Below are 24,745 nucleotides of genomic sequence, written 5' to 3' on the forward strand. Positions count from 1 at the left end.
TCTGTGGCTGCGTCAGCTTTTTTTTTTTTAATTTATTTATTTATTATTTTTGGCTGTGTTGGGTCTTCGTTTCTGTGCGAAGGCTTTCTCCAGTTGCGGCGAGCGGGGGCCACTCTTCATCGCGGTGCGCGGAACCTCTCACTGTCGCGGCCTCTCGTTGCGGAACACAGGCTCCAGACGCGCAGGCTCAGTAGTTGTGGCTCACGGGTCCAGTTGCTCCGTGGCATGTGGGATCCTCCCAGACCAGGGCTCGAACCCGTGTCCCCTGCATTGGCAGGCAGACTCTCAACCACTGCGCCACCGGGGAAGCCCCTTGGCAGGGATTTTTGTCTCCATTTGAGAGAAAGGCTGCAAAATGACTTGAGGTCCAGAGCTGGTTCATGGTGGGGACCCCAATCTAGGTCTTCTCCAAAACAGGGCTCTTCCCAGCTCATCTTGGTGCCAGGCAGGTGGGGATGTACTGGGGCCCACTGGGCACAGCTCTTCCCAACTCTGTGGGTAGTTTGCAATAGGTCATGGTGGAAATGCAAATTATCCGCCATCACTGAGAGCCAGTTGTTAAATGTTTACCAGCACACCACTGCTCATGGGACCTGCCCTCCTCAGTCCTATGAGGTCCTTGTTCCCCAGCAGCTGAGCTGCCCTTTAAAACCAGAGAGACTGTCAAGTGGGAGGTTTTTATGGCTGCCTCTGTCACTGAGGACATTATAAGTATTTACCAGCAGGTTATAGATTCATCGATGTCACAGATTGATTTTACGTTCTTAATTGATCTTCCTGTATGAAGACCATTTATAAGGCATCTCTTGCTTCCTTTATTTGTCTTGCATTTTGCCTGTTTTCAAGGGAACAAAGACCAGAATTTGGAATCAGTCCCAGGAGACCACTCTTGGGAGGCTTTGAGCAATGATTACAATAGCTAATCAATTATTATAATAGCTAACATTGATTGAGTGCTTGCTAAATGCCAGATACCATTGACATTACAGGCATTTTTGCTGTAACACAGTATATGCAGTCCTGAAAAGCCTTTCATCCTGTAAAACTACAGGACTGAAAAGAACTAAAAACAACAGAACATATGGGGAAAATAGGACTAGAGCAATCCATTCAAAAGTTGTGTAACTTGCCGACATTATGCTAAGTTAAATAAGCCAGTCACACAAGGACAAATAGACTGCATGGTTCCACTTAGATGAGCTATATAGAGTAGTCAGGTTCACAGACAGAAAGTAGAATGGTGGTTGTCTAGGGCTGCGGGAGGGGGATGGGGGGAGTTATTGTTTAATAGATTCAGTTTCAGTTTTGCAAGATGAAATCTGTTGATGGATGGTGGTGATGGTTGCACAACGTGAATATATTATACTTAATGCCACGGAACTGTACACTTAAACGTGGCTAAGGTGGTAAATTTTATGTTACCACAATTTTTTTTTTAAGTTGTGCCACTTGGTCATCAAAACACTCACAAGACAGTAAATGGAACGTTGAGAAATAGCTCGCATGGCTGGAGGCTTCCTGGTGGGAAATGGAACTCCTGGCTGTGGACACGGAGACCCCGAAGATAGACAGATGGGAGCTCTATGCAGTGGGGCTGCTGTTAGGTGGGCCAAGGGCAAGGGCAGCCCTCTGGGAGCTGAGTGTTATGCAAAGTGGCATGTGCCTCTGTGGGGAGGGTTGTGTACAGGTGCTCCTTTTAAATTATCTTAAAATAGAGCTGACTGGCTTCCTGTGTGGGCATCGGCTGAGCTGAGGGCTTTTCCTCTCTCGCTGAGGTTATCATCCTATGCTTGCCTTTCCAGATCCCATGCCTGAGAAAGACCTGCTGTGGACCAGAGAATTCTATGCACTCTACTGCTGTTATTCTTGTAGTTACCAATCATACAGAAGACTGATCTATAGAATCTAGTTGAAGTTACAGGACCACATGTTGAGTAGAACAGACAGGATTACTTGTTTAATTCTCACACTAACCCTGTGGGGTGGGTTTTATGATGATGATGAGCCTCACTTTTCAGATGAGATCCGGAGGCACAGAGGGGCTCATCCACTTACTCCAGGTCACACAGCTAGTAAGCGTATGAACCCAGGCAGTTGGCTCCAGATTCTACACACATCCATTACAGACCCCTCTGAGTCTCAGTTTCTTCATCAGTAAAATGAGGATAATGGTACCTACCGCCTAGGCTTGTCATGAGGTCCAACTGAGAGAAGATGCGTGTCGCTGATGGTGGCACCCGGCACGGGAGGGGCTTGACCAACAATGGCTGCCGCTGCTGTCACTGTGTCTCCTCTTATTCCATTTCAAGTTACAGTTTGGTGTTTGGTGCCTTACAGTTCTATGTACAGCGTCTCTGACCACAGTCAGCCAGCCTGGGTTTGACATCTGCCCAGTGCACCGTCAGCCAGCGCCCAGCTCTTTGCTTTGTCCGCAGTGAGGGCTCGATGGCGCCTTCTTCAGAAGAACGACCTAGAGTCCTGGGCTCTGAGAAGCAGCCCAGCCAGAGTCACGCTGTCTGCTTCCCTTCCAGGCCTTGGCGCCCGCCATCAACTGGCTGCCCTTCCTCAACACCATCTTCTACCCCGTGGAGATCAACGAATCCGAGCCTATAGTCGTCTACGACAAAGAGTACCTGAGCCAGGTCTCCACCCTCATCAACATCACGGACAAATGGTAAGGGCACCCGGCCGCCTGGGATGGGCCTCTCGTGGGCAGCCTCTTGGTCGCACACGGCCCCTCTCCTCAGCCGGGACGGGGGCCACACTCGCTAGGAACGTGGGCCCTGGGCTGGCTTCTGTGAGAGGCTGCAGGGTACCCAGGCTCCTCCGCCCGCCAGCTTGGTAGCCTTGGGCATGTTTCTTTCCCTTTTTCGGGTTCATTTTCCTCATGCATAAAATGGGGATACAAATACAGAGAACTGAGTGAAATAATCTGTGTGAAGTATTTTAACACAGTGCCTGACACTGAATGGGACTCAGTAAATGTTAGCTAATAATTTAGTTAATATTTATGATTTTTAAAAAATATTTATTTAGTGGGCTTCCCTGGTGGCGCAGTGGTCAGGGGTCCGCCTGCCAGTGGAGGGGGACGCGGGTTTGAGCCCTGGTCTGGGAAGATACCACATGCTGCAGAGCGACTAGGCCTGTGCGCCACAACTACTGAGCCTGCGCTCTAGAGCCCGCGAGCCACGACTACTGAGCCCATGTGCCACAACTCTTGAAGCCCGCCCACCTAGAGCCCATGCTCCGCAACAAGAGAAGCCACCACAATGAGAAGCCCGTGCCCCACAATGAAGAGTAGCCCCCGCTCGCCGCAACTAGAGAAAGCCCACGCACAGCAATGAAGATCCAACGCAGCCAAAAATAATAAATATTTTTAAAAATTAATTATTTATTTATTGGGCTGCGTCAGGTCTTAGTTGCGGCACATGGGCTCTCTAGTTGTGGTGTGCAGGCTCTAGAGCGTGCGGGTTTAGTTGCCCCCCAGCATGTGGAATCTTAGTTCCCCGACCAGGGATTGAACCTGCGTCCCCTGCATTGGAAGGTAGATTCTTAACCACTGGACCACCAGGGAAGTCCTATGATTTTTTAATTGTAAAGATTTGTTGCAGATACAGAAAAAAATTGAAATTACCCAAAACACTCATGTTGATCTTATGGGATGTGTATGTGTGTTTGTAGAGAGAAGCAGGTATGTGAGAGAGACAGCAAGAGATGGATTTTCTAATACATGGTTCCTTTTTTCGCCATCATTGTGACCACGTGTATAGTCTGCTTTTCCCTTGACCTTTACCATAAGCACCTTCCCCATGTCATCCCAGACCCTCTGCAGGTCTCATTTTTCATGGCTACATAATGTTCCATCAAGTATAAATATGATTATTCACTCACGGTTCCCCAGTTGCCAGACTTTCAGGTTGGTTCCAGTTTGAGGCTGGATGTTCACCATAGTGAAGACTATATCTATGGGTGAAGGTGACTTGCTTGCAAAGGTGACACCAGCCACAGATGGTTCTCTGTGCCCTGGGGGTGGGGGCAGTGAGAGCTCTCATTCATGGAGACCTTGGCCCGGCTGGCCAGGGCTTCCTTTCCTGCCCCTCCGATTCTTAGGCCCCCTTTCCCATCTTTGGCCTTCTGGCTGGGTCTTCCCCAAGCATTGGAAATGGCCACTCCTTCCCTTCTTCAGCCCAGTACCACCCAGCATCCAGGGTGCATCTCCATGAGCGCCCCCTAGAGGCCAGTGGGGGGAATGCTGCTGTGCATCCAGCCTGGGGCACTTCTGAGCCTGTCTGTCATCCTCTTGCCCCAGCCTGCTGAACAGCTACATGATCTGGAACCTGGTGCGGAAAACAAGCTCCTTCCTCGATCAGCGCTTTCAGGACGCTGATGAGAAGTTCATGGAAGTCATGTACGGGACCAAGAAGGTGAGCACCTGCTGTGCGCCAGGCCCTAGAACTCGCGAGGCAGGTAGATGACAGGCAGAAGATGAAGAGGGCCTCTGAAGGGATCCACCATGGTGTCCCTGGGGGCACAGGAGGGGATCTAAGCCAGCCAGGGGTGGGCAGAAGTTTCTAGGAAGAGGTGACTACACCGTCTTCAAGTGTAAAAAGGACTCAGTGATTTAGCTAATTTACAGCAAAAGGTGGCTTCTGGTCTTTCCCTTCTGACTCCTCGATGGTGATGGTGATAAGGCTTTCCTTGTGTAACTCATGTGACTGTCACATCCCTGCAACGTGGGGATGTCCCTCTCACACAGGGACCCCCCCCAATAATACTACTTCTTCACCATAAATGTAAAACCCTTGGAGCAGCCCCTGACTCACGGTAAGCACGACACGAGTGTCCACTGATATTATTATCCTCCCAAGCCCCAGACCAGGTGGTTTCCACCAGCTTTATTTTATTTTATTTTATCTTTTAGTATTTATTTATTTAATTATCTTTATTTGGCTGCACCGGGTCTTAGTTGAGGCACGCGGGATCTTCCTTGAGGCACGCGGGATCTTTTTTTTAGTTGCGGCATGTGGGCTTCTTAGTAGCGGCACACATGTGGGATCTAGTTCCCCGACCAGGGATCAAACCCAGGCCCCCTGCACTGGGGGCCCGGAGTCTTAACCACTGGACCACCAGGGAAGTCCCTTTACCACCTTTAAATGCCCCACTGTGACCCCTGCCCTCCAGCTACTTCCACCTCCCCAAGGAAGTGGAGGTCATTGTGTCGTTCACATGGCCAGCTAGTGCGTGTTCACTGACGCCCTGCCACCATGTGCCAGACTCTGAGCCCAGTATGGAGACACTGAGATGGGGTCTGTGCCCCAGGCCCCCACGTCTGCTGAGGGGGCTGAGAGAAACCGACCAGTCCTCATGTGCTGAGGGGATACACCAAGCCGGGACCCCTGCAGGCAGCTAGGAGGTGCCCCAGCCACAGAGCAGTGGAGGCTGGAGTGCCAAGCCCCCTGACCCCGGCATACCCTGCCCACGCCCAGGACCGCAGCTAGCAAGACCCCAGAGGGCAAGCAGAGCTGCGCCAGGTGGACTCTGCTCCTGCAGCCCCTCCCAGAGTCCAGGGGAGTGGGCAGAGCCAGATGAGGACTGGCAGAGAATGGCAGGATGTGATCCTGGCGGGAAGGGGACTGAGGGAGAGGGAGGCTGGGAACAATCCCTGCTCCTGACAAGAGGGGCTTGCTCAGCCACGAAGGCCACCCTGGGCCTGCAGAGAAGGGCCAGGGGAGGAGCTGGCTGCCCTGCCCTCCTTCCTGCTCCACCTACTCCTCTCTTGGGCCAGCCCTGGGCGAGCGCCTGGGTCACAGACGCGACAAGGCAGGGACTCTGTCCCCTGAGCACGTGGTCTCCCAGGAGACTTTATACAGGAGGGGCCTGACCAGGACCCGGGATGGTAGTTACAGAGACGGCTCTGTGTCGGGGGCACACGCCTCCATCATCACTTTACCCCCACCCCGGGTTACAGATGAGGAGACTGAGGCTCAGCGAGGTAAGGGGTTTCTCTAGTGCCCCAACAGGGAAGCAGCCAAGCTCAAATTCAAACCCAGGTCTGGAAGACTACAACTTTTGGCACTTTTGGCTACTCACTATTAGTGATAATAAATAAACTGTATCATTACTGGATGTTTACTTTTTATAGGCGTTATCTCACCAAAAGCTCCTACAACAGTTCTGTGTGTTGGAAACTGTTGTCATCTTCTCATTTTACTGATGAGGCAACTGAGGCTCAGTGAGGGGAAGGGACTTGTGCAGTCACGCAGCTTGTAAGAGGAGTGACTCTCAAACCCAGCACATCTGATTCCACAGCCCGTACCCCTGAGCTCTGCACCACTCAGCCTCTGCTCTGCAGGAACCAAAAGTTAAAATTGAGCTTCCTGATGGTTCCCAGGGGCAGCAGGTGGGGAGAGGGGAGTGGGGAGTTGTTGAATGGGCGGAGAGTTTCAGATTTGCAAGATGAAAAGTTCTGGAGATTGGTTGCACAGCCAGTAGATATAACACTACTGGACTGTATACTTAGAGTTCCCCGGACCAGGCTCAATGTGCAGCTGCTGCGCTGACTAACGAGGTGCTGAGAGCTGGTGGGACAAAGGAAGGCCTTGGCTGAAGCAAGGGCAGCTGGGAGACCCTGGACGTGGGGGGCTCTGAGCTGGGGCTCACTAGATGCCCCGGGGCTGAGCGGGGAAGACACTGCTCATCTGTTTCTCATTCTCTGGCCCTCCCCACTCCCCACCATGGCTGCTTCTGGGTCCAGGCCAGGTCCGTCCAGCTTGCATCCCACACAACTCAAAGCACAGCCCCGCTGTGTGACCTTGGGTAGTCCTTGTGGCTCTCTGAGCCTCAGTTTTCTCATCTGTTGTTTGGGATCATCCCTGACCTCATCTCACAGGACCCTTGGGAATGGCCTCCATTTGGGAAAACACTTTTAATTTGTAAAGCCTTATAGAGCATCCAGGTGTCCATCCTTGTAGGGAGGTAATAGCACAGAGCTTTGGGTCAGAAGTTCTGAGTTTGCAATGCTTCCTCTAACCATACAGCCTTGGGCAAATCACTTCATTGGATCAGGGAGCTCAGTCTTCCCATCTGTAAAAAGGGGTAACTAATCACTGCCCTATTTACCAGAGGGTTGTCTGGAATTACATGAGGGAATCCCTACAAAGTCTGTTGTAAAGGCTACCATACTCCACACCGTGTTCTTCATCTTCAGAAAGCAGCACAGAGAGTACCTGCCTCGTAGGGTTAATAGCGAGGATTCTACAGGGTAGGGCCCTGCACCCAGTAAACACTTACTAAACATTTACTACTATTGCTGATGCTGTTACGCTTTTTATGCACCTGTCTCTCCCCCGAATGTTCTGGGCATTTCAGCTGAGCCCTTTGAGGGCAAGACCTAGCACAGTCAGGGCACAGCAGAACTGCTCAGAGAACACTGGCTGTGTGAATTAATGAACACATGCGTGAATGAATGGGTTTATGCGAAGAATCCCCTGAGAAGACAATAAGAATCAGTCCATGATCCAGCCGTCCCAGCCTGGAGCCTCCACAGAGCCCAGGAGTTAGAATCCCCCTGGGACCAACCTCCTGTGTGCTCAGGTTCCGCCAGATCCAGGTACAGCCCGTGTCCAGCTGTAGGCTTTGAAGCTGAGGAAGAGCAGTGGGTGGGGTTGGGGGGAGGAGAGGGGCGGCCAAGTGGACACATGGCTGGCAGGGTTTAAAAGAACTTAGAGAAGGCTGGAGTGCCTTTTTCTTCCTTCCTTTCTTCCCTCTTGCCTTTAAGAAAAATTTTTTAAAGGTGTAATTTGCACACAATAAAATGTATACATTAAGTATACAGGTTAGTGAGTTTTGACAGATGCAGTCACTCCTGTAACCACCAACCGAATCAAGACAGAGAACGTTTCCATCAGCCGTTTGTCCAGCGCGCTCTGCACCGGAGGGCCCCTGCCCGACCCTGCATCCCCAGAGGTGGGCGTAGGCGGGACCACACACTGTGCGGGCTTCTTTTCTCAGCAAAACGGCTGTGAGATTCATCCACGTTGTGTACATCAGTTGTTCCTTCCCTTGTTTCCAAGCCGCGCGCTGTTGTATAAAAATACCACATTTTGTTTATCCATCTGACTGTCGATGAGCATTTGTGTTGTTTTCAGTTGATGGCTATTATGAAGCAGGCTACCCTGAGCCTGGGTGGTTTTCACCACCTGCTCTTCAGGGTTAAGAAGACTCGGCTTCCTCTGCGGCACAGGGGTTTATGTGAGCAGGGCCACCGCTTGTGGTCACACGGACTGTCCACAAAGGCTGCCAGGGCAGGGGAGCAAGTGGGGCTGAACCTAGCGCCTCACCGGGGGGTAGAACGTTAACTGCCCAAGGCTCTCTGCCACCAGGATCCTCATCCTCTTCCAGGAGGGCAGGAGGGGCATGGGGTGTGGAATCAGGCACGTGAGGGTTCCGGGGGCCGGGGGACTCTGGACCAGCGGCTTCCCCTTGCTGAGTATCTGTTTCCTCATCAGGCTACCAGGTTCATTTTGATGGCTCTGGAGGATACCATCAGCATCTGTGAAGTGCTCTGCAGGAAGTAGTAGATGCCGGTGATTAGGGCTATCCCATGGCCTCTTGGTCCAGTGCCTAAAATAACTTCCACTGGGTCAGAAAAGGTCTCCCTCAAGTTCTGGACAGAAGCACGGGCCTATAGCTGGTGCTACCTCCCAGACAGACAGGGGTTGGGAAGAAGGATGGGGGCCAAGTAACCCCTCCGACGTGTGTTTTCCAGACCTGTCTTCCTCGCTGGAAGTTTTGCGTGAGTGACACAGAGAACACCTTGGGCTTCGCCCTGGGCCCCATGTTCGTCAAAGCGACCTTCGCCGAGGACAGCAAGAACATAGTAAGCGTCTCCCTGTGCACACAGGCTGTGACATCACTCCTGCGATGGCCCCTCTAAAGCCTTGAATAATCTGAGTTACGCACAATAGCTACTATGATCGGGTACCAGGCACTTTATCTGTAGTAGCTCATGTAACCCTCACCACAGCCCTGCCAGGTTATTCCAGCCATCTCCACCTGTAAGGGGCAGGCAGGACCCAGAGAGGTAATGTTGACAGAGCACCCTGTCCTCGAGGGGTGACAGACAGAGGAACCTCATGGCTGAGCACCAGGAGACAGCCAGGCCCCAGCTCAGATCCTGGCTTTACCTCTTCCTGGCTGGGTGACTTGGGATAATATTCTCACTCCGTGAACATGGAAGTGGGAGTGTCCATCCTGCCAGTGGAGACTAAATGACATAGTGCATGCAAGAGGGCACCTGGCACAGAATAAGGGCTCAATAAATGGTAGCTGTTACGTCGTTGGTACCACTTTTTTTTTTTTTTTTTTTTTTTTTTTTTGCGGTACGCGGGCCTCTCACTGTTTTGGCCTCTCCAGTTGCGGAGCACAGGCTCCGGACGCGCAGGCTCAGCGGCCATGGCTCACGGGCCCAGCCGCTCCGCGGCGTGTGGGATCTTCCCGGACCAGGGCACGAACCCATGTCTCCTGCATCAGTAGGCGGATTCTCAACCACTGCGCCACCAGGGAAGCCCCATTGGTACCACTTTTATTTCTAACTTTAACTGCATAGATATTATCTGCAGTCAGAGGTTGGCAAACTGAGACTCAAATCTATTACGTGACCGACCATGACCTGCCTGGTAGTGGCTGAGGCCATCAGTCCCTCTGCTCTTCCTGCTGCCCGACTCCACCTTCCCCTGCCCTAGAGTCTTCAGTCTCCAGGTCTGCTCTCGACATTCTCACCCTCAAAAGCAGCCATTCATCTCCAGCCCAAGCAGAGCATTTCTGAAACCGCTCCTCAGAACTCGACCTCTCTATATTTTAAAGCCCAGTCCATCAGGAAGGAATTCTGTGGTCTGGTACATCTGAGAACAGCTACATATTCTGGCATCTCTAAAAAAAGTTGCAGTGCCTGGTACCCAGTAAAGGCTCTGAAAAGTCCCGCAGCAAAGAGGCTTTTCCAACGTTCCCAAAGCTTGCCCTGAGTGTATTTGACCAGGGAGCCCTGTTTACAGAAGTCCAGTCTCATCTCACAGGATGTTAGTGTTCAGAGGAACGAGTCTGGGGGAACATGGCTGTGGCCCCCCTCCTTAGCCCAGCACCTTGGAGCACAGGGCCTCGAGCCAGGATCTGAGTTTAGTCTCTGGCCTGGCGTCATCCTTCTCCCTGGGATGCCCGCTGCCTTTAGGCAAGTCCAGCGCCCAGACCCGACTGGTTCAGCTGCTGTCTCCTCAGGCCAGCGAGATAATCCTGGAGATCAAGAAGGCGTTTGAAGAGAGCCTGAGCACCCTGAAGTGGATGGATGAAGACACTCGGAAATCAGCCAAGGAAAAGGTGAGGCTGGATGGGTGCTGGGAGGGGTCCCGCACAGAGGGCAGCAGCCTCAGAGAGACGAGGGTGGGTGAAGGAGGGACTAGTTTTATCCAATGAGCGCAGCACGGTTGCTGTCCCGCCTTCAGGAGGTGGAAAGTTCAGCACAATGGAGGGACAGCCTTGAACACATGATCGGATTAACGACTGTATGAAAACAAAAACAAACTGTGCTAAGTGTGCAAGGGAGGTGTGACCATGGATGAGACGCGGCCCAGCAGGGGGTGGTGACCAGGGAAGGCTTCCTTTGGGACATGACATTTAGGCAGAGACCCCAAGGATAAGTGGAAGTTAGACAAGAGAAAGGGACATGAAAACTCTGAGGTGGGAGGAGCTGGGCCGTTTCCCCTTGGCCCAGACCCTGAGCCCGGCACCCACAGAGCACTGCTGGGTGCTCACTGTCCTCTGTGTCTCTCCTACCCAGGCGGATGCGATCTACAACATGATAGGCTACCCCAACTTTATCATGGACCCCAAGGAGCTGGACAAAGTGTTCAGTGATGTGAGTGGCTCCCACCCTGCCCCCTTGCATTCCTGAATGCCCATGGGAGCCCCACTTGGGAAAGGGCAGAGGCTGGGTCTGGGTGGGCCGCTGGAGGCACCGTGACTGTCAAGACATCTGGAGATGATGTGGTGTGGGGTTTGGGCATGGACCACGAACTAAGGAGCCGTTATCTGCTCCTTCCTCTCCTGGGCCAGCCGGTGACCCCCGCCTCCCCAGAGCCGCTAGCAGTCAATGACCAGCACAGCACAGTCAGCTCTACTGAATGAGTGGGAAATAACGGGGGAAAACAGATCCTAGAAGGTGTAGAGAGAATCGGTGTCCCTAAAGCATCAGGGGGTGGAGTACAGAGTGGAACCCCTCATACACTTCCCAGCCCCCCGAGTTGCCTCCTATCCCCAGCCTTCTCGCCAGCCTCCCCAGAGAAACCTGCGACTCTCTCCTTTGGACTTTGAAATGCTAATGGGAAAGAGGAAGCAGAAATCCCAAATGCACATTTAAGCTTAATTTAGGCAACAAGCGTGGTTGATACATCCCTGGTGGTTAGAGCTTCGGGCAAAAATCACTCCTTTAAACGGATTGTGCTTCTGCCCCAAAAGATAAAGTTTTATACCTTATAATTGAAATTTGTGAATTCAGGCATTTTAGAAATTGTAATAACCACTCATCATGCTTATATTTAAAACCAAAGAATATTAAAACTACTTCTGAGAATATGGGACTCATTCTGCAGCCTTTTTCCTTGAGAGTAATTTTAGATGCTCCGGGGTATCATGCTATAAGACGAGGGGCTCCTGGAGACAGCCCAGGCAGACCCCACAGGATTGGAGTCATGACCCCAAGGGCCTAGCATTTTACCAGAGCCCTGATGTAAAGCCAAAAAGTTCTAGAGCAGATCTAAGGGAGAACCTTGCACCTGGCGAGAGCTGAAAGGCTGGGCTGAGTGGTGAGGAAGGTGTGCAGTAATGCCTGTGCCCAGAGGTTTCACAGATCCCAGCTGGATTTATGAGGTCTGTGCTGGCCAGCATGGTAGCTACTAGCCACAGATGGCTAATTAATTAAAATCAAAATTAAATAATTAAGTTAAAAGGTTGTACTAGCCACATTTGAAATGCTCAGAAGCCACATGTGGCCGATGTCAACCATATCTGACAACATAGGCACAGAACATGTCCATCATCGCAGAAAGTTCTGGACCCCACTGGACATATTTCCCACCTAAGGCCCTGGCACGGCTGCAGGGGCTCCCTGCTGCCTTGAGACACTGTTGGGTGCTGGGCGGCCCTGGGTGAAGCTCTTGGTGTGTCCTTGGAGGGGGGAGGGGGCCAGGCCCCAGCAGGGTGAGGGCCAAGGGAAGAGCCCAAGCCTGCAGCTCCGAGCCCTCCGTTCTAGTCTCTGCCCTGCGGACTAGTCCCCTGACTGCATGGGGTCTCAGTTTCCTCGGTTTTAGAAGACACAGTTTTGCATTCAGGGACCTGAGTGGGCTCTGACCCTGTGGCTTGCTCCCTCCTGTCCAGTACACCGCTGTTCCAGACCTCTACTTCGAGAACGCCATGCGGTTTTTCAACTTCTCATGGAGGGTCACTGCTGACCAGCTCCGGAAAGCGCCCAACAGAGATCAGTGAGTCCCCGGGCCTCGCTGGGAGGGCACGGGCTCCTGCAGGCAGGTATGCGGGCCCAGCTCTCCTTCAGCACGAGCAGGGTGTGGGATGTGACTGTCGTGAGGGTCCTCTGAGGAGCGGGGGCGGCTGTTACCCGGCTCAGAAGCCGGGTCAGCCCGAGTCTGTGTGCCCTTAGCGCTCAGCCTGTTGCCAGAGGGAGCTTCGTCCCTGGAGTTGAGCGGGCCTGGCATCACCGCCCAGCTCCACCACTTCAGCGTTCAGAGCCTTTGCTTCATTATCTGTAGATAGGATGGGAGGAGCTTAATAGCCTCCTAGAAAACTCAGATGTAATCAGCCTAGTACTAATTCTCAGACTAAACTCCCTCCATGCCTAAAACACTTTGCAGGGTAGATCTTAGAGAGAAGAGACAGCAACTTCTTTGCCTCCGGCTCCCTCTTGTGGACAACGGGGGTTGGAATTGTCTTCAACCAAGGCTCCCCCTAAACGTACAAGAAGGTGGTCTTTGATCTCCAGAATAAGGCACAGGCACTGCCCCAGTGTTGTGAATTTATCTGAAGTCTTTTAATTTAGCTTAAACTTTTCCAACTAAAGTTAGTCTCCTACTCATTAATATACCCACCCCTTAATACATCTCTGCGGTACTTACTGGAGGAGACATAGTGACTGTCTAGGCTCTTGGAGAAAATATCCTTTCTGTCTCACTCCACTCCCCACTGGCCCTTCCCACCAGAAAAACCATTTGGAAGCCAAGTGTTTCATTACTATCTACCATCAGGACCCCTTCTACACTCTTAAAAAAAATCATTGAACCCCCAAAAGCTTTTTTGTTTATGGGAGTTATATATATATATATTTTTTTTTAAAATAAATTTATTTTATTTATTTATTTTTGGCTGCGTTGGGTCTTCGTTGCTGCATGCGGGCTTTCTCTAGTTGTGGCGAACGGGGGCTACTCTTCATTGCAGTGTGCAGGCTTCTCATTGCAGTGGCTTCTCTTGTTGCGGAGCACAGGCTCTAGGCACGTGGGCTTCAGTTGTTGTGGCACATGGGCTCAGTAGTTGTGGCTTGCGGGCTCTAGAGCACAGGCTCAGTAGTTGTGGCACACGAGCTTAGTTGCTCCGCGGCATGTGGGATCTTCCCGGACCAGGGCTCGAACCTGTGTCTCCTGCATTGGCAGACAGATTCTTGACCACTGCACCACCAGGGAAGCCCTATGGGAGTTATATTGATTTTTCTGAAAACTTTATGAAAAAACAATTTTTAAAAAAATTTATTGAGAAGAGAGGTATTGTTTTACTTTTTGCAAATTTCTTTAATGTTTGGCTTAATAGAAGACAGCCAGATTCTCACATCTGCTTCTGCCTTCAGTCTGTTACAATATATTGTTTTGAAATATATAAAGAAATTCTAGGACTTCCCCAGTGGTCCAGTGGTTAAGACTCCACGCTTCCAGTACAGGGGACACAGGTTCATTTCCTAGTTGGGGAAGTTCCACATGCGGTGTGGCTGAAAAAAAAAGAAAAGATAGGAATAAAGAAATTCTAGCCTCACACAGACATGTAGTTAGAAAAGGGAGGGACCTTTTAACAGGCTTTTTCGTACATGTGCACATCCTTCATTGATTACCAAAACGGGACAGGTGTAACTTTCTTAAAGGTTAATTGCACCGCCGTCCGAAACCATATTCATAAACTTTTCATACTCTGTTACACTGAAGTCCATCACTCTGTCTTGCGCTTTGAATGGATCTTTTACCCCGGTATGATTTCGTAACACCATGCATTGGTCATTGGGAAAACAATGCTTCACTGAATTTCACATATCTTCCAAACAGTAACTTCTTCATTTTAGAATATCAAAAAAAAATCCGCATTTGGTAATATCACTGCTGACCTCCAGAGAGAAGTCTTTAAGTATTGGGCAGCTGTCAAGTTTGTGGTGGCCCATACCAGTTTTTCAAATTTTTGCTTGAACCTTCAGGTTTTTGGAAACCTTGAATTTTTTTTTGTTTTGTTTTTTTGTTTTTTTTTTGTTTTTTTTCGGTACGTGGGCCTCTCACTGCTGCGGCCTCTCCCGTTGCGGAGCGCAGGCTCCGGACGCGCAGGCCCAGCGGCCACGGCTCATTGCAGTGTGCAGGCTTCTCATTGCAGTGGCTTCTCTTGTTGCGGAGCACAGGCTCTAGGCACGTGGGCTTCAGTTGTTGTGGCACATGGGCTCAGTAGTTGTGGCTTGCGGGCTCTAGAGCACAGGCTCAGTAGTTGTGGCACACGAGCTTAGTTGCTCCGCGGCATGTGGGATCTTCCCGGACCAGGGCTCGAACCTGTGTCTCCTGCATTGGCAGACAGATTCTTGACCACTGCACCACCAGGGAAGCCCTATGGGAGTTATATTGATTTTTCTGAAAACTTTATGAAAAAACAATTTTTAAAAAAATTTATTGAGAAGAGAGGTATTGTTTTACTTTTTGCAAATTTCTTTAATGTTTGGCTTAATAGAAGACAGCCAGATTCTCACATCTGCTTCTGCCTTCAGTCTGTTACAATATATTGTTTTGAAATATATAAAGAAATTCTAGGACTTCCCCAGTGGTCCAGTGGTTAAGACTCCACGCTTCCAGTACAGGGGACACAGGTTCATTTCCTAGTTGGGGAAGTTCCACATGCGGTGTGGCTGAAAAAAAAAGAAAAGATAGGAATAAAGAAATTCTAGCCTCACACAGACATGTAGTTAGAAAAGGGAGGGACCTTTTAACAGGCTTTTTCGTACATGTGCACATCCTTCATTGATTACCAAAACGGGACAGGTGTAACTTTCTTAAAGGTTAATTGCACCGCCGTCCGAAACCATATTCATAAACTTTTCATACTCTGTTACACTGAAGTCCATCACTCTGTCTTGCGCTTTGAATGGATCTTTTACCCCGGTATGATTTCGTAACACCATGCATTGGTCATTGGGAAAACAATGCTCCACTGAATTTCACATATCTTCCAAACAGTAACTTCTTCATTTTAGAATATCAAAAAAAAATCCGCATTTGGTAATATCACTGCTGACCTCCAGAGAGAAGTCTTTAAGTATTGGGCAGCTGTCAAGTTTGTGGTGGCCCATACCAGTTTTTCAAATTTTTGCTTGAACCTTCAGGTTTTTGGAAACCTTGAATTTTTTTTTGTTTTGTTTTTTTGTTTTTTTTTTGTTTTTTTTCGGTACGTGGGCCTCTCACTGCTGCGGCCTCTCCCGTTGCGGAGCGCAGGCTCCGGACGCGCAGGCCCAGCGGCCACGGCTCACGAGCCCAGCCGCTCCGCGGCATGCGGGATCCTCCCGGACCGGGGCACGAACCCGCGTCCCCTGCATCGGCAGGCGGACTCCCAACCACTGCGCCACCAGGGAAGCCCAGAAACCTTGAATTTTTATCATTGGCAACAAATGGTGTCAGTTGTTTTCCTTGAGGTGATGAGGTCACTCTATTCATCTTCAAGGATATGTCTGTCAAACACCAGTCATCCTCTCAAGTACAAATGGTGTTCCATGAAAAAAACAGAAATGCTTATGAGTGGTTCCCATCTGGTCACACATAATATTTAGAGACTTGTACTCAAGGGTCTAGATTTAATGAAGTTAACAGTTATGCTGCGTCATCAAGGATGTTCTTAAGTGAAAATGACTTTTTTTTTTCTGGTGAAGAACATGGTGACCAATTGAACAGCTGGTGCCACCAGCTTGACCCAGCTAGGACTCCAGCAGTTTTACCCAGCGTTGCTTTTACACCATCAGTGTAACGTCAACACGATGGGAAAGGCAAATAACATCTTAACATTATTATGAAAATAGTTTGACCTCACAGAACCCCTGAAAGGGAATTGAGGGATTCCCATCCCACCAGGTATCCACAGAGCACACTTTGAAAACTGCTGACAAATACATTTTGAGCCTACATTGTAATGACTTTTTAGTATGTAATGGTCCATTTTGCTCTTTTTTTTTCTGAGATGCTCAACATTTTTTTAATTTTTTTTTTGACCACGCAGCATGGCATGGGGGATCTTAGTTCCCCGGCCAGGGATTGAACCTGTGCCCCCTGCGGTGGGAGCACAGAGTCTTAACCACTGGACCACCAGGGAAGTCCTGAGATGCTCAACATTTTTAATAGTCAGTGAAATGAAATTAAACGTAAAATAAGATTTCACTGGACACTTGCTAACATGGCTAAAGTTAATAGTTTCTGGGACTGTTGTGTGCTTGTGTGGCCTGGGGCCTGGGATCAAGGGGAATCCACACTTTTAGGGTTCTTGACACCCTCCAGATGGGCCGTGCCCACCCGCGCTCCCGCAGCAGGCTCTGAGCTTTCCCGTGTGTCTTGCTTGCAGGTGGAGCATGACTCCACCCATGGTGAACGCTTACTACTCGCCCACCAAGAATGAGATCGTGTTTCCGGCTGGAATCCTGCAGGCACCGTTCTACACCCGCTCTTCACCCAAGTAGGATGCTCCTGTTGCTCCCGCGCCGTCTCCTCCCCCCACCCCTCAGTGGATCCCCCAGCCCAGCCCGGCCCTCTGGCCCACAGCTGACCCCACGTGCAAACCCATCTCACTGAGAGCTCCTTGTCCCACCGGCCAGGAGATGTTGCCATGGAAACAACAGCCTTACTCCATGTGCTTCCCTCCGGGGTCTCCCCTGTATGGTGGGAACTTGGGGGTAGGAGCCACATATAGGGAAATTCCCCTCTAACGGTGTTCTAGAACAGTCTCAGCTGGGAAGTTGGGAAGAGTGAGGGCACTGTCTCGGAAATGAAATCCACACAGGCCTGGGTCCGAATCCCAGGCCTGCTCTCTGCTGACTGTGTGGCCCTTGGGCAAAGTGCCTGAACTATTCCACGCCTCTGTTTGCTCATTTATAGAGTTAGTTACCAAGGCCTAACTCTTTGGGATGACCAAAGAGGACCGTGCGGTGCCACAGAGCACCTGGCACAGTGCTTGGCTTCCAGCAGGCACAGGCAGGGCACAGCAGACTCACTGGGCTCTGACTGGCTCAGGGGCCTGGCTGGAGCCCTGCAGGACTCTGCCGTGTCTCCAGGCTGGGAAAGCAGTGGTCCCTCCCCACGTGGCATCACTCTGACCTTCGTGTCCTCCCCTTCAGTGCCTTAAACTTTGGTGGCATCGGTGTCGTCGTGGGCCACGAGCTGACTCATGCTTTTGACGATCAAGGTACAGGTTCCTTGGGGTCCCCTTCAGATGATTCCCCCACCAGCTTCCTGGCCCCACTGCTTCTGCTTTTGTCCCCCTTCACGTCTAAGGGTCTTAGCCTTAGAGACAGAAGGATCTGGGTTCATATCCTGGCCCGGCCACCTGCCAATAGTGTGGACTTTAGCAAGTCCCGTCATTTCTGCAGGCCTCTGTTTTCTTCTCTGTAAAATGGGCATGATGCTTGTGTGGTGATTGTGAGGACTGGGCAGACTCACAGTGGAGCACCCTGCTGCAGGACGGTATGCAGTGCCAGGGGTGGGTACCAGTAGTCAGCGGGGAGAGAACATTTCTCCACCACTCCAGAGATTTCTCTGGTCCAACCACAGTCAGAAGAGTTAGCGCCTCACCAGCTAATGTCCAGAATCCTCCTCATTGCCTCCTGCCTTGGGGACTCCAAGGCCAAGAAGGAGGCAAGGCCTTGGAGGCCGGGCCCTGTCCCATGACCCTAGCTCTGCTGGCTGCGTTCACCTCCTCCTGGCTCAGGGTCAAAGGCCCTTCACCAGCCTTGACAGTGAATCCAGCTCCACCGAAGCTTTGAACATGCTGGTCCTTTGCCGAGATCATGTTCCTCTACCCCCCACCCCCACCCCAGCAGCTAATTCATGTGGTTTCTTTAGCACCCAGACCGGCCTCATCTCCCCGGTGCTGGGTGGTAGGTGGGTGGATCATTTCGCCCTGGGAGGAGAGGCACGGGTCCCAGCTCTGCCTTTTCTCCCCCTGACCTGACACTTCTGTCCGACCCCGCAGGACGGGAGTATGACAAGGACGGGAACCTTCGGCCCTGGTGGAAGAACTCATCCGTGGAGGCTTTCAAGCAGCAGACCGAGTGCATGGTGGAGCAGTACGGCAACTACAGCGTGAACGGGGAGCCGGTGAACGGCCGGCACACCCTCGGGGAGAACATCGCTGATAATGGGGGCCTCAAGGCGGCCTATCGGGTAAGAGGCCCCCTCCTCACACACCCCAGGCCAAGGTTGGGACTGTCCAGCTGCTTCTCAGTTAAGGGTGGTTGTAGACAAGCTGGGGCAAGCGCAGCAGCCCTGCGAGCCTCAGTTGCCACATCTGTGGAATGGGTGGCAGTGAGGACTGATTGAAAGGGTGTCTCTGAAGCACCTAGCACGGAACTGGCACATAGAAGGCTGTCTACTCTGAGTCCAGCCCGACTGAAGGTCACCAGAAAGGGTTTGGGCTAGACCCACCTGAAGACCTGCCTGTTCTTCCCTTTGCAGGGGAAGCCACCACTGACTCAGGCAGAGGTGGGCCCGGGAAAGGAGGGAGGGGTCAGTGGTCTTGGAGCCACTTCCGGCTCACGTCCTGGTTCTGGAGTAAGTCACTCAGCCTCCTTGAGCCTCTGGATGCATGGCTGTGGCTACCTAGTCCCTGCATCAGTGGGTGTTAGAAAGATAGCATGTGACCACCTGGGCTCAGGGCCTGGTCCGGAGTGGCACTCAGAGATGTTAGCTGAGTTGGAAGGGAGATACCAGAGACCAATGTAGAAATCTTGAGAGGTGCCTGGTATTGAGGCCTTACTGTGCACCAGGCGCTGTGCTTAGCGCCCCCGACAGCTTTACAATTAGGTATCACACGCCCATTTTGCAGGTGAGGAAACCAACCTAGAAACATTCAGCAACTTGCCTGACGTCCATTAGTCAGTGAAAGGGAATCGCGAACTTTCTACCCACCATGTACTGTTGTTGGCACCGGAGATTCTGTGACAAAACAGACAGGGATCCTGCTGTCCTAAAGCTCACAATTTTAATGGGGTGGGGAGGGGGAGAAAGGCAATACATACCTGCACAAATAAATGAGGTAACTTCAGGTATTGATAAGAAGAAGAATATAAACTAGGCCAAAGTAATAGAGGAAAATGGGGGGAAGGATGGCCAGGGGAGGCCTTCCGGAGGGGATGACATTTGAATTGAGACCTAAATGATGAGGAAGAGGCAGGGAAAGCTGGGAAAGAAGAGTAATTACGGAGGCCATGAGATGGACCCAAGCCTGGCCTAGTCAAGGACAGGAAGGAGGACTGGAGCAGCGTGGAGGGAGGGCAGGGCCCAGTGCAGGAGGGGAGGCTGGAGGAGTGGCTGGACCAGGCTGCTGGCCTCTGCTGGCTGAGCAAGGAGCTTGGGTTTTATTCTGGCGACAATGAGAGCCGCTGCAGGGGTTTTAAATAGAGGAATGAAATGATCTAAGTTATCCTGTACGACAGGGTCAGCAGACCTATAGTCCCCGGGCCACATCCAGCCCTCAGCTGGATAAATCAATAAAAATAAATAAAAACTGGGGGGGACACAGCAATGCCCATTCGTCTCCATGGTGCCTGTGTCTGCTTTCACACAACAGTGGCACCCTTGAGTTGCTGCAGAAAAGAGTGCTTGGCTTCCAAAGCTGAAAATATTTACTCTCCGGCCCTTTACAGAAAATTTTGCCAACCCCTGCTTTATGAGCATGACTTGAGTTGCTAAGTTGGGAGGGGATTGGAATTGGACCAGTTTGAGTCAGGGGGACGAGTTAGAAAGCTGCTGTGAGGTTGTCCAGGCAAGAGATAAGATAGAGCAATGGGAAAGGTGAGAAGTGGTTAGATTTGGGTTGTTCAGTTGACTGAAAAAGAAGAATCAAGGAAGAGTCCTGGGGTTTGGGCCTGAGTAACTGGGTGGTTGGTGATGTCATTTACTGTGATGGGAAAGTGATGTGTGTGTATGTGTGTGTGTTAAGTTTGGGATGCATCTTGGATATCCAGCTGGGGCAGTGGAATATACCCAAGAAGAGGCTGGAGCTAGAAGGGTGCATTTGAGAGCTGTCGCTATGTAGATGTCGATGGTATTCTAAGCCATAGTGTTGAATGAGCTCCCCTCAGAATGAGTGCAGGTAAAGAGGACAGCTCCTCTAGGCTGAGCTGAGGCCCCCACCGGAAGCTAGTCCCTGTCCCAACTGGGTAGACCTTCCCCAATCTCCCATGGTAGCCCCCACCCCACCCCGCTTGCTCCTGTGTCATGGGGACCCTGAGCTCTGTTCTCTCCCCCCAGGCCTACCAGAACTGGGTGAAGAAGTACGGGGCTGAGCAGACGTTGCCCACCCTGGGTCTCACGAATAACCAGCTCTTCTTCCTGGGGTTTGCACAGGTGAGTTCATTAGAGAAAAGCCAAACTCAGACACAATCTGCCATCTTGAGTTCCAGGAGCTCTGAAAATCAAAAGGCACATTTCCTCCAATGGGGAAGCCCTAGCTCATTGGTCCGTCCACAGGGCATTTACCCTGTAAGGAGGTGAGCTTCATCATTAGAGAAATTCAAGGAAGGGCCAAGAATGCTGTTAGAGGAATTCCTGCATCAGGTAGGTGAGAGGACGAGGTGACTGCTAAGGGTCCTTCTGCTTCTGGGGTTCTAGCAATGTCTTGAAAACCCAGGACGTCCCGGGCTGTTCCTTGAGCTGGCATTCAGCATGTAGCCTTCTGTTGGTGCCCGGAGCCAGCAGGCCATTAGACAGTTCGTTCTGCCCAGGAAGTGAGTGATCTGGACTCAGAGTGGTTTTGGGGCGGAATCCTTCATTCAGGTGAAATGTCACGAAGATGCCCGGAACAGACAGAGAGCTGCTCTGGCTGCAGCAGAGGAAGCTGGGATGGGGTCCCACCAGCCCCTGTCTCTTCCTATCCCACTTGACAGGCTCTCCTGGCCCCCCGGGGGTCTCAGAACCAGGCGGGGCCCTTATTTCCCTGCTGTGCTGATGGGGCCAGTGTGGCAGCCCCAGGGCCCCGCAGTGACCCCGGCCTCTCCCACGTTGCTCCCCCGAAGGTCTGGTGCTCCGTCCGCACACCCGAGAGCTCGCACGAGGGTCTCATCACCGATCCCCATAGCCCGTCCCGCTTCCGGGTCATCGGCTCCATCTCCAACTCCAGGGAGTTCTCCGAACACTTCCACTGCCCGCCCGGCTCACCCATGAACCCTCGTCACAAGTGTGAAGTGTGGTGAGAGGGGTGGAGTACCAAGAGCCAAGACGGAGGAAGCAGGGCAGGGGCTGAGGGCCAGCCCCCGGGGCGGGGCCCACAAGGCTGCCCGCTCCATCCGGCGTCCAGGGCGCCGCCTGGCCACCTCGGGCCCCCTTCCCCTCGCTGGAGGGTTTTCAGCCCGAACCAAGTCTGTGATGTGGGTTCTCACATTAATCCGAGATTTGCTCCCCTGTGAAGACCCGGTCACCCCAGGCACACGTGTGTCAACTCTGATGGGCATTTGGGTGTCAGGCTGCTTGCTCACCAGGCCTGGGCCCGACACCGACACGGGCAGCAGGACACAGCCTCCTGCCCACATCCAGCGCCAGATACACCACAAACGCCACTGTGTCAGTGCTTTAAAGATGTATTTTGGGGGAAACTATTTTTTAAACATTGTGGAATACACTGGAAATCTTCAGGGAAATAACGCATTTGAAACACTTTTTTTTTTTTTTTTAAGGAAAGGATTGGTGTATTTATTATGTTCTGTTTTTCTAAGTAACCTGTGGACAAGCCCCACTGATTTACCCCCCTCGCTTCCTCACTTGCTGCAAGGTTGGGCTGAAGCAGGATCCCCAGCCACTGAGCAGGTCCCCCAATGGAGAGCTGCCTCAGTCCTTGGGGTATGCGGCTTCAGCCGCCTCCCCTGGTTCTTGGTCCCCTGGTGCAGAGAGGCGAGGCATAGAGGCCCGGCAGAGGGAGGGGCCAGCTCGTTGGTTCCGCCCCCTCAGCGTGCCTGCCTCTGTCCCCGGAGTCCAACAGTGGGAACCCCAGCAAGGAAGATCTGACCCCAAAGTCACAGCAGGGGACTGATGGCTGCATGAGGCCAAGTCAGGGCCCTCAAACCCTGTCTGGAGGTGCCCGAGCACCCTGGATCCGGGTCCCAGGAGCCCTGCGAGGCTGAGACATCCCCATCAGGTGTACTCTGCCGTGCCATAGACGTCCTCTTTCCGTCCGCCTTCTTTTGACTGCCCCGTCAGTCCCAGGGCCTGCCACCTCTCTGCAGCATCCTGCCATCCCAGCCACTTTGGGGTCTGCCTTGCAGACCCTCTTCTCCCAGTGAAGAAGGAAAGAGAAAGCAGCTCTCATTGCCCAAGGGCCCACATCCTCCCTTCGAGCTCCATCCTCCACCACTGGCCCCGGGCCGGGCTCCCAGGACCGCAGCCAGGCCTGCCCTCCCTTCTCTAGTGCCTTATCCAAGGCTGCACCTGGGCTCCCGGCAAGGAGACAGCCCTCCGCCCCCAGGGGCCCCTTGGCCTCCTCAGTGAAGCCCCCCAAGTGTCCTGACTGGAACACAAGGCCATACCCCCTACTGCCAGTGCCACACAGCTGCCCCTCATGGCCACCCAGAGGCTCTGGCCTACAGGTCTGCGGCCCTGAGCTCAGGAGTCTGAAGAGCCCCTGAACTTGCCCTGGGCTCCGGCCCACCCTCAGCCCTTTGGGTTGAATCAAGACAATACTCGTAGCAAGATCCACTGCTCTTCTTGGGGGATGCTCCTCGCCACGGGAGGCTGCGAGGGGAAGGCTCCCCCAGCCGGGTTGGTCTGGCCTGAGGTGTTAGGGGGCCAGGAGTGTCGTCCCCTCCCTGCGGCCACAGTTTCTCTGGACTCCCCCACCTGGTGGAGCTCATGTAGCCCCAGGCTGGCCCTGAGGAAGCAGGCACCCCTGACCAAGGCAGGAGCTGCCTCAGCCCTCCTGCCTGGCAGCCAGGCCACCGGGCCAGCCTCGCTCCCACAGGGAGCCAGAGTTCTCCTCGCCCAAGATGAGCAGAGGCTCAGCCACTGCCTCGCCCACCTTCAGGTCGGCCCTGGGGCTGGGGCAGGGGTGTTGGCAGTGGGCTCCAGGTGAGGCCCCTGGTCCCCACCAGCGGCGGGCCTGCTGTCTCTTCAGAGGAAAGGGAGGACAGGAGCCAGAGAAGGAGCTGGAGTCGGGAGCCCGCCATGCGCACCTCACCACGGAGGGAGCGGCTCTCCTGGGCCTGGTGCCCTCCCCTCCCCCACCCGCCTGCCCTCATTGCTTCAGGGAGTGGCAGGGGGCAGGCCGAGGAGGACTGGGACCAGCGGGACGGAAGCAAAGGAAGCACTCCCAGAGCCTCGGGCAGCTGCCCTCTGAGAGGCCCCTTCCTCCTAGGCCTGGGGAGCCATAGGGCCGGCTTCTCCGTGGGCACATGGACATGGGGTTTGGAGCTGGGAATCTATTTTTTGTATTATCATGTTTTGTGCTACTGTAGTTTTGGTGTGGCACTATTGTAACTGAAATAAAGTACTTGTACCGAGGGCCAAGTGTGTGTCCTTCTGGGGCGGTGTGTGTCCTGTGGAGCTGAGGGAGGGCGCCCGGCCAGCACAGAGCTGCTAGCACCCCCAGGGCCTACTGCACCTCCTCTCCAGAGCAGAGGCCTTGGACCCTGACAAATGCCAGAAGGTTACGCAGTGCCTATGCCCACCTGGCCACACTTCCTTCATCCATATGATCGTGTAAGGGCCCCCTGCTGGTGAGAATGATGCATGTCCCCACATGGGCTCAAGGGACCTCCTGGTAAAAATAACTGTTCCATTATCTTGGAGCAAAGGATGTCAGCAGGGGGTTTCCAGGCCTCAGGTGCTTGGGCAGGGCAGGCAGGAGAAGGGGAATTCGAAGAAGTTCAAGGAAGAGTCTCTGACATACACTCATGCCTCCACCTGGGTTTTGCATGTATTCTTCCCTCTGCCTGGAATACTCTTCACTGACTTCTTTTGGCTGATAAACTCCCACCCATCCTTCAATGCCCAGCTCAGCATCACCTCTAGGAAGCCATTCCTGACCTCCAGTCCCGATCAGGTGGCTCACACAGGCTTCCCTCTCCTACCAGAGTGTCTTAGTGCCAGGGCTGCCATAACGAACGATGACAGCGTGGTGGCTAATACAACAGAAATTTACTGTCTCACAGTTCTGGAGGCTAGAAGTCTGAGACTGAGGTGTCGGCAGAGTTGATTCCTGCTGAGGA

At 52.6% G+C, this 24,745-nt stretch overlaps 1 protein-coding gene across 3 annotated transcripts in view; it reads left to right on the forward strand.

Moving 5' to 3' along the window:
- Positions 1 to 22,217, forward strand: part of ECE1 (endothelin converting enzyme 1) — a 117,391-nt gene extending 95,174 nt beyond the window's left edge. For all 3 annotated transcript variants that reach the window (XM_024125431.3, XM_024125430.3, XM_028487764.2), the window contains 11 exons: positions 2,532 to 2,674; positions 4,310 to 4,424; positions 8,768 to 8,878; positions 10,273 to 10,371; positions 10,832 to 10,909; positions 12,427 to 12,530; positions 16,900 to 17,010; positions 17,669 to 17,736; positions 18,523 to 18,713; positions 20,802 to 20,897; positions 21,566 to 22,217. In XM_024125431.3, coding sequence (XP_023981199.1) covers positions 2,532 to 2,674; positions 4,310 to 4,424; positions 8,768 to 8,878; positions 10,273 to 10,371; positions 10,832 to 10,909; positions 12,427 to 12,530; positions 16,900 to 17,010; positions 17,669 to 17,736; positions 18,523 to 18,713; positions 20,802 to 20,897; positions 21,566 to 21,742 — 1,293 coding nt within the window. In that variant the 3' untranslated portion in view covers positions 21,743 to 22,217. The remainder of the gene's footprint in view (positions 1 to 2,531; positions 2,675 to 4,309; positions 4,425 to 8,767; positions 8,879 to 10,272; positions 10,372 to 10,831; positions 10,910 to 12,426; positions 12,531 to 16,899; positions 17,011 to 17,668; positions 17,737 to 18,522; positions 18,714 to 20,801; positions 20,898 to 21,565) is intronic.
- Positions 22,218 to 24,745: the final 2,528 nt, after the last annotated feature.

This window comes from Physeter macrocephalus, chromosome 3, assembly GCF_002837175.3.
Source record: "Physeter macrocephalus isolate SW-GA chromosome 3, ASM283717v5, whole genome shotgun sequence".
Lineage (NCBI taxonomy): Eukaryota > Metazoa > Chordata > Mammalia > Artiodactyla > Physeteridae > Physeter > Physeter macrocephalus.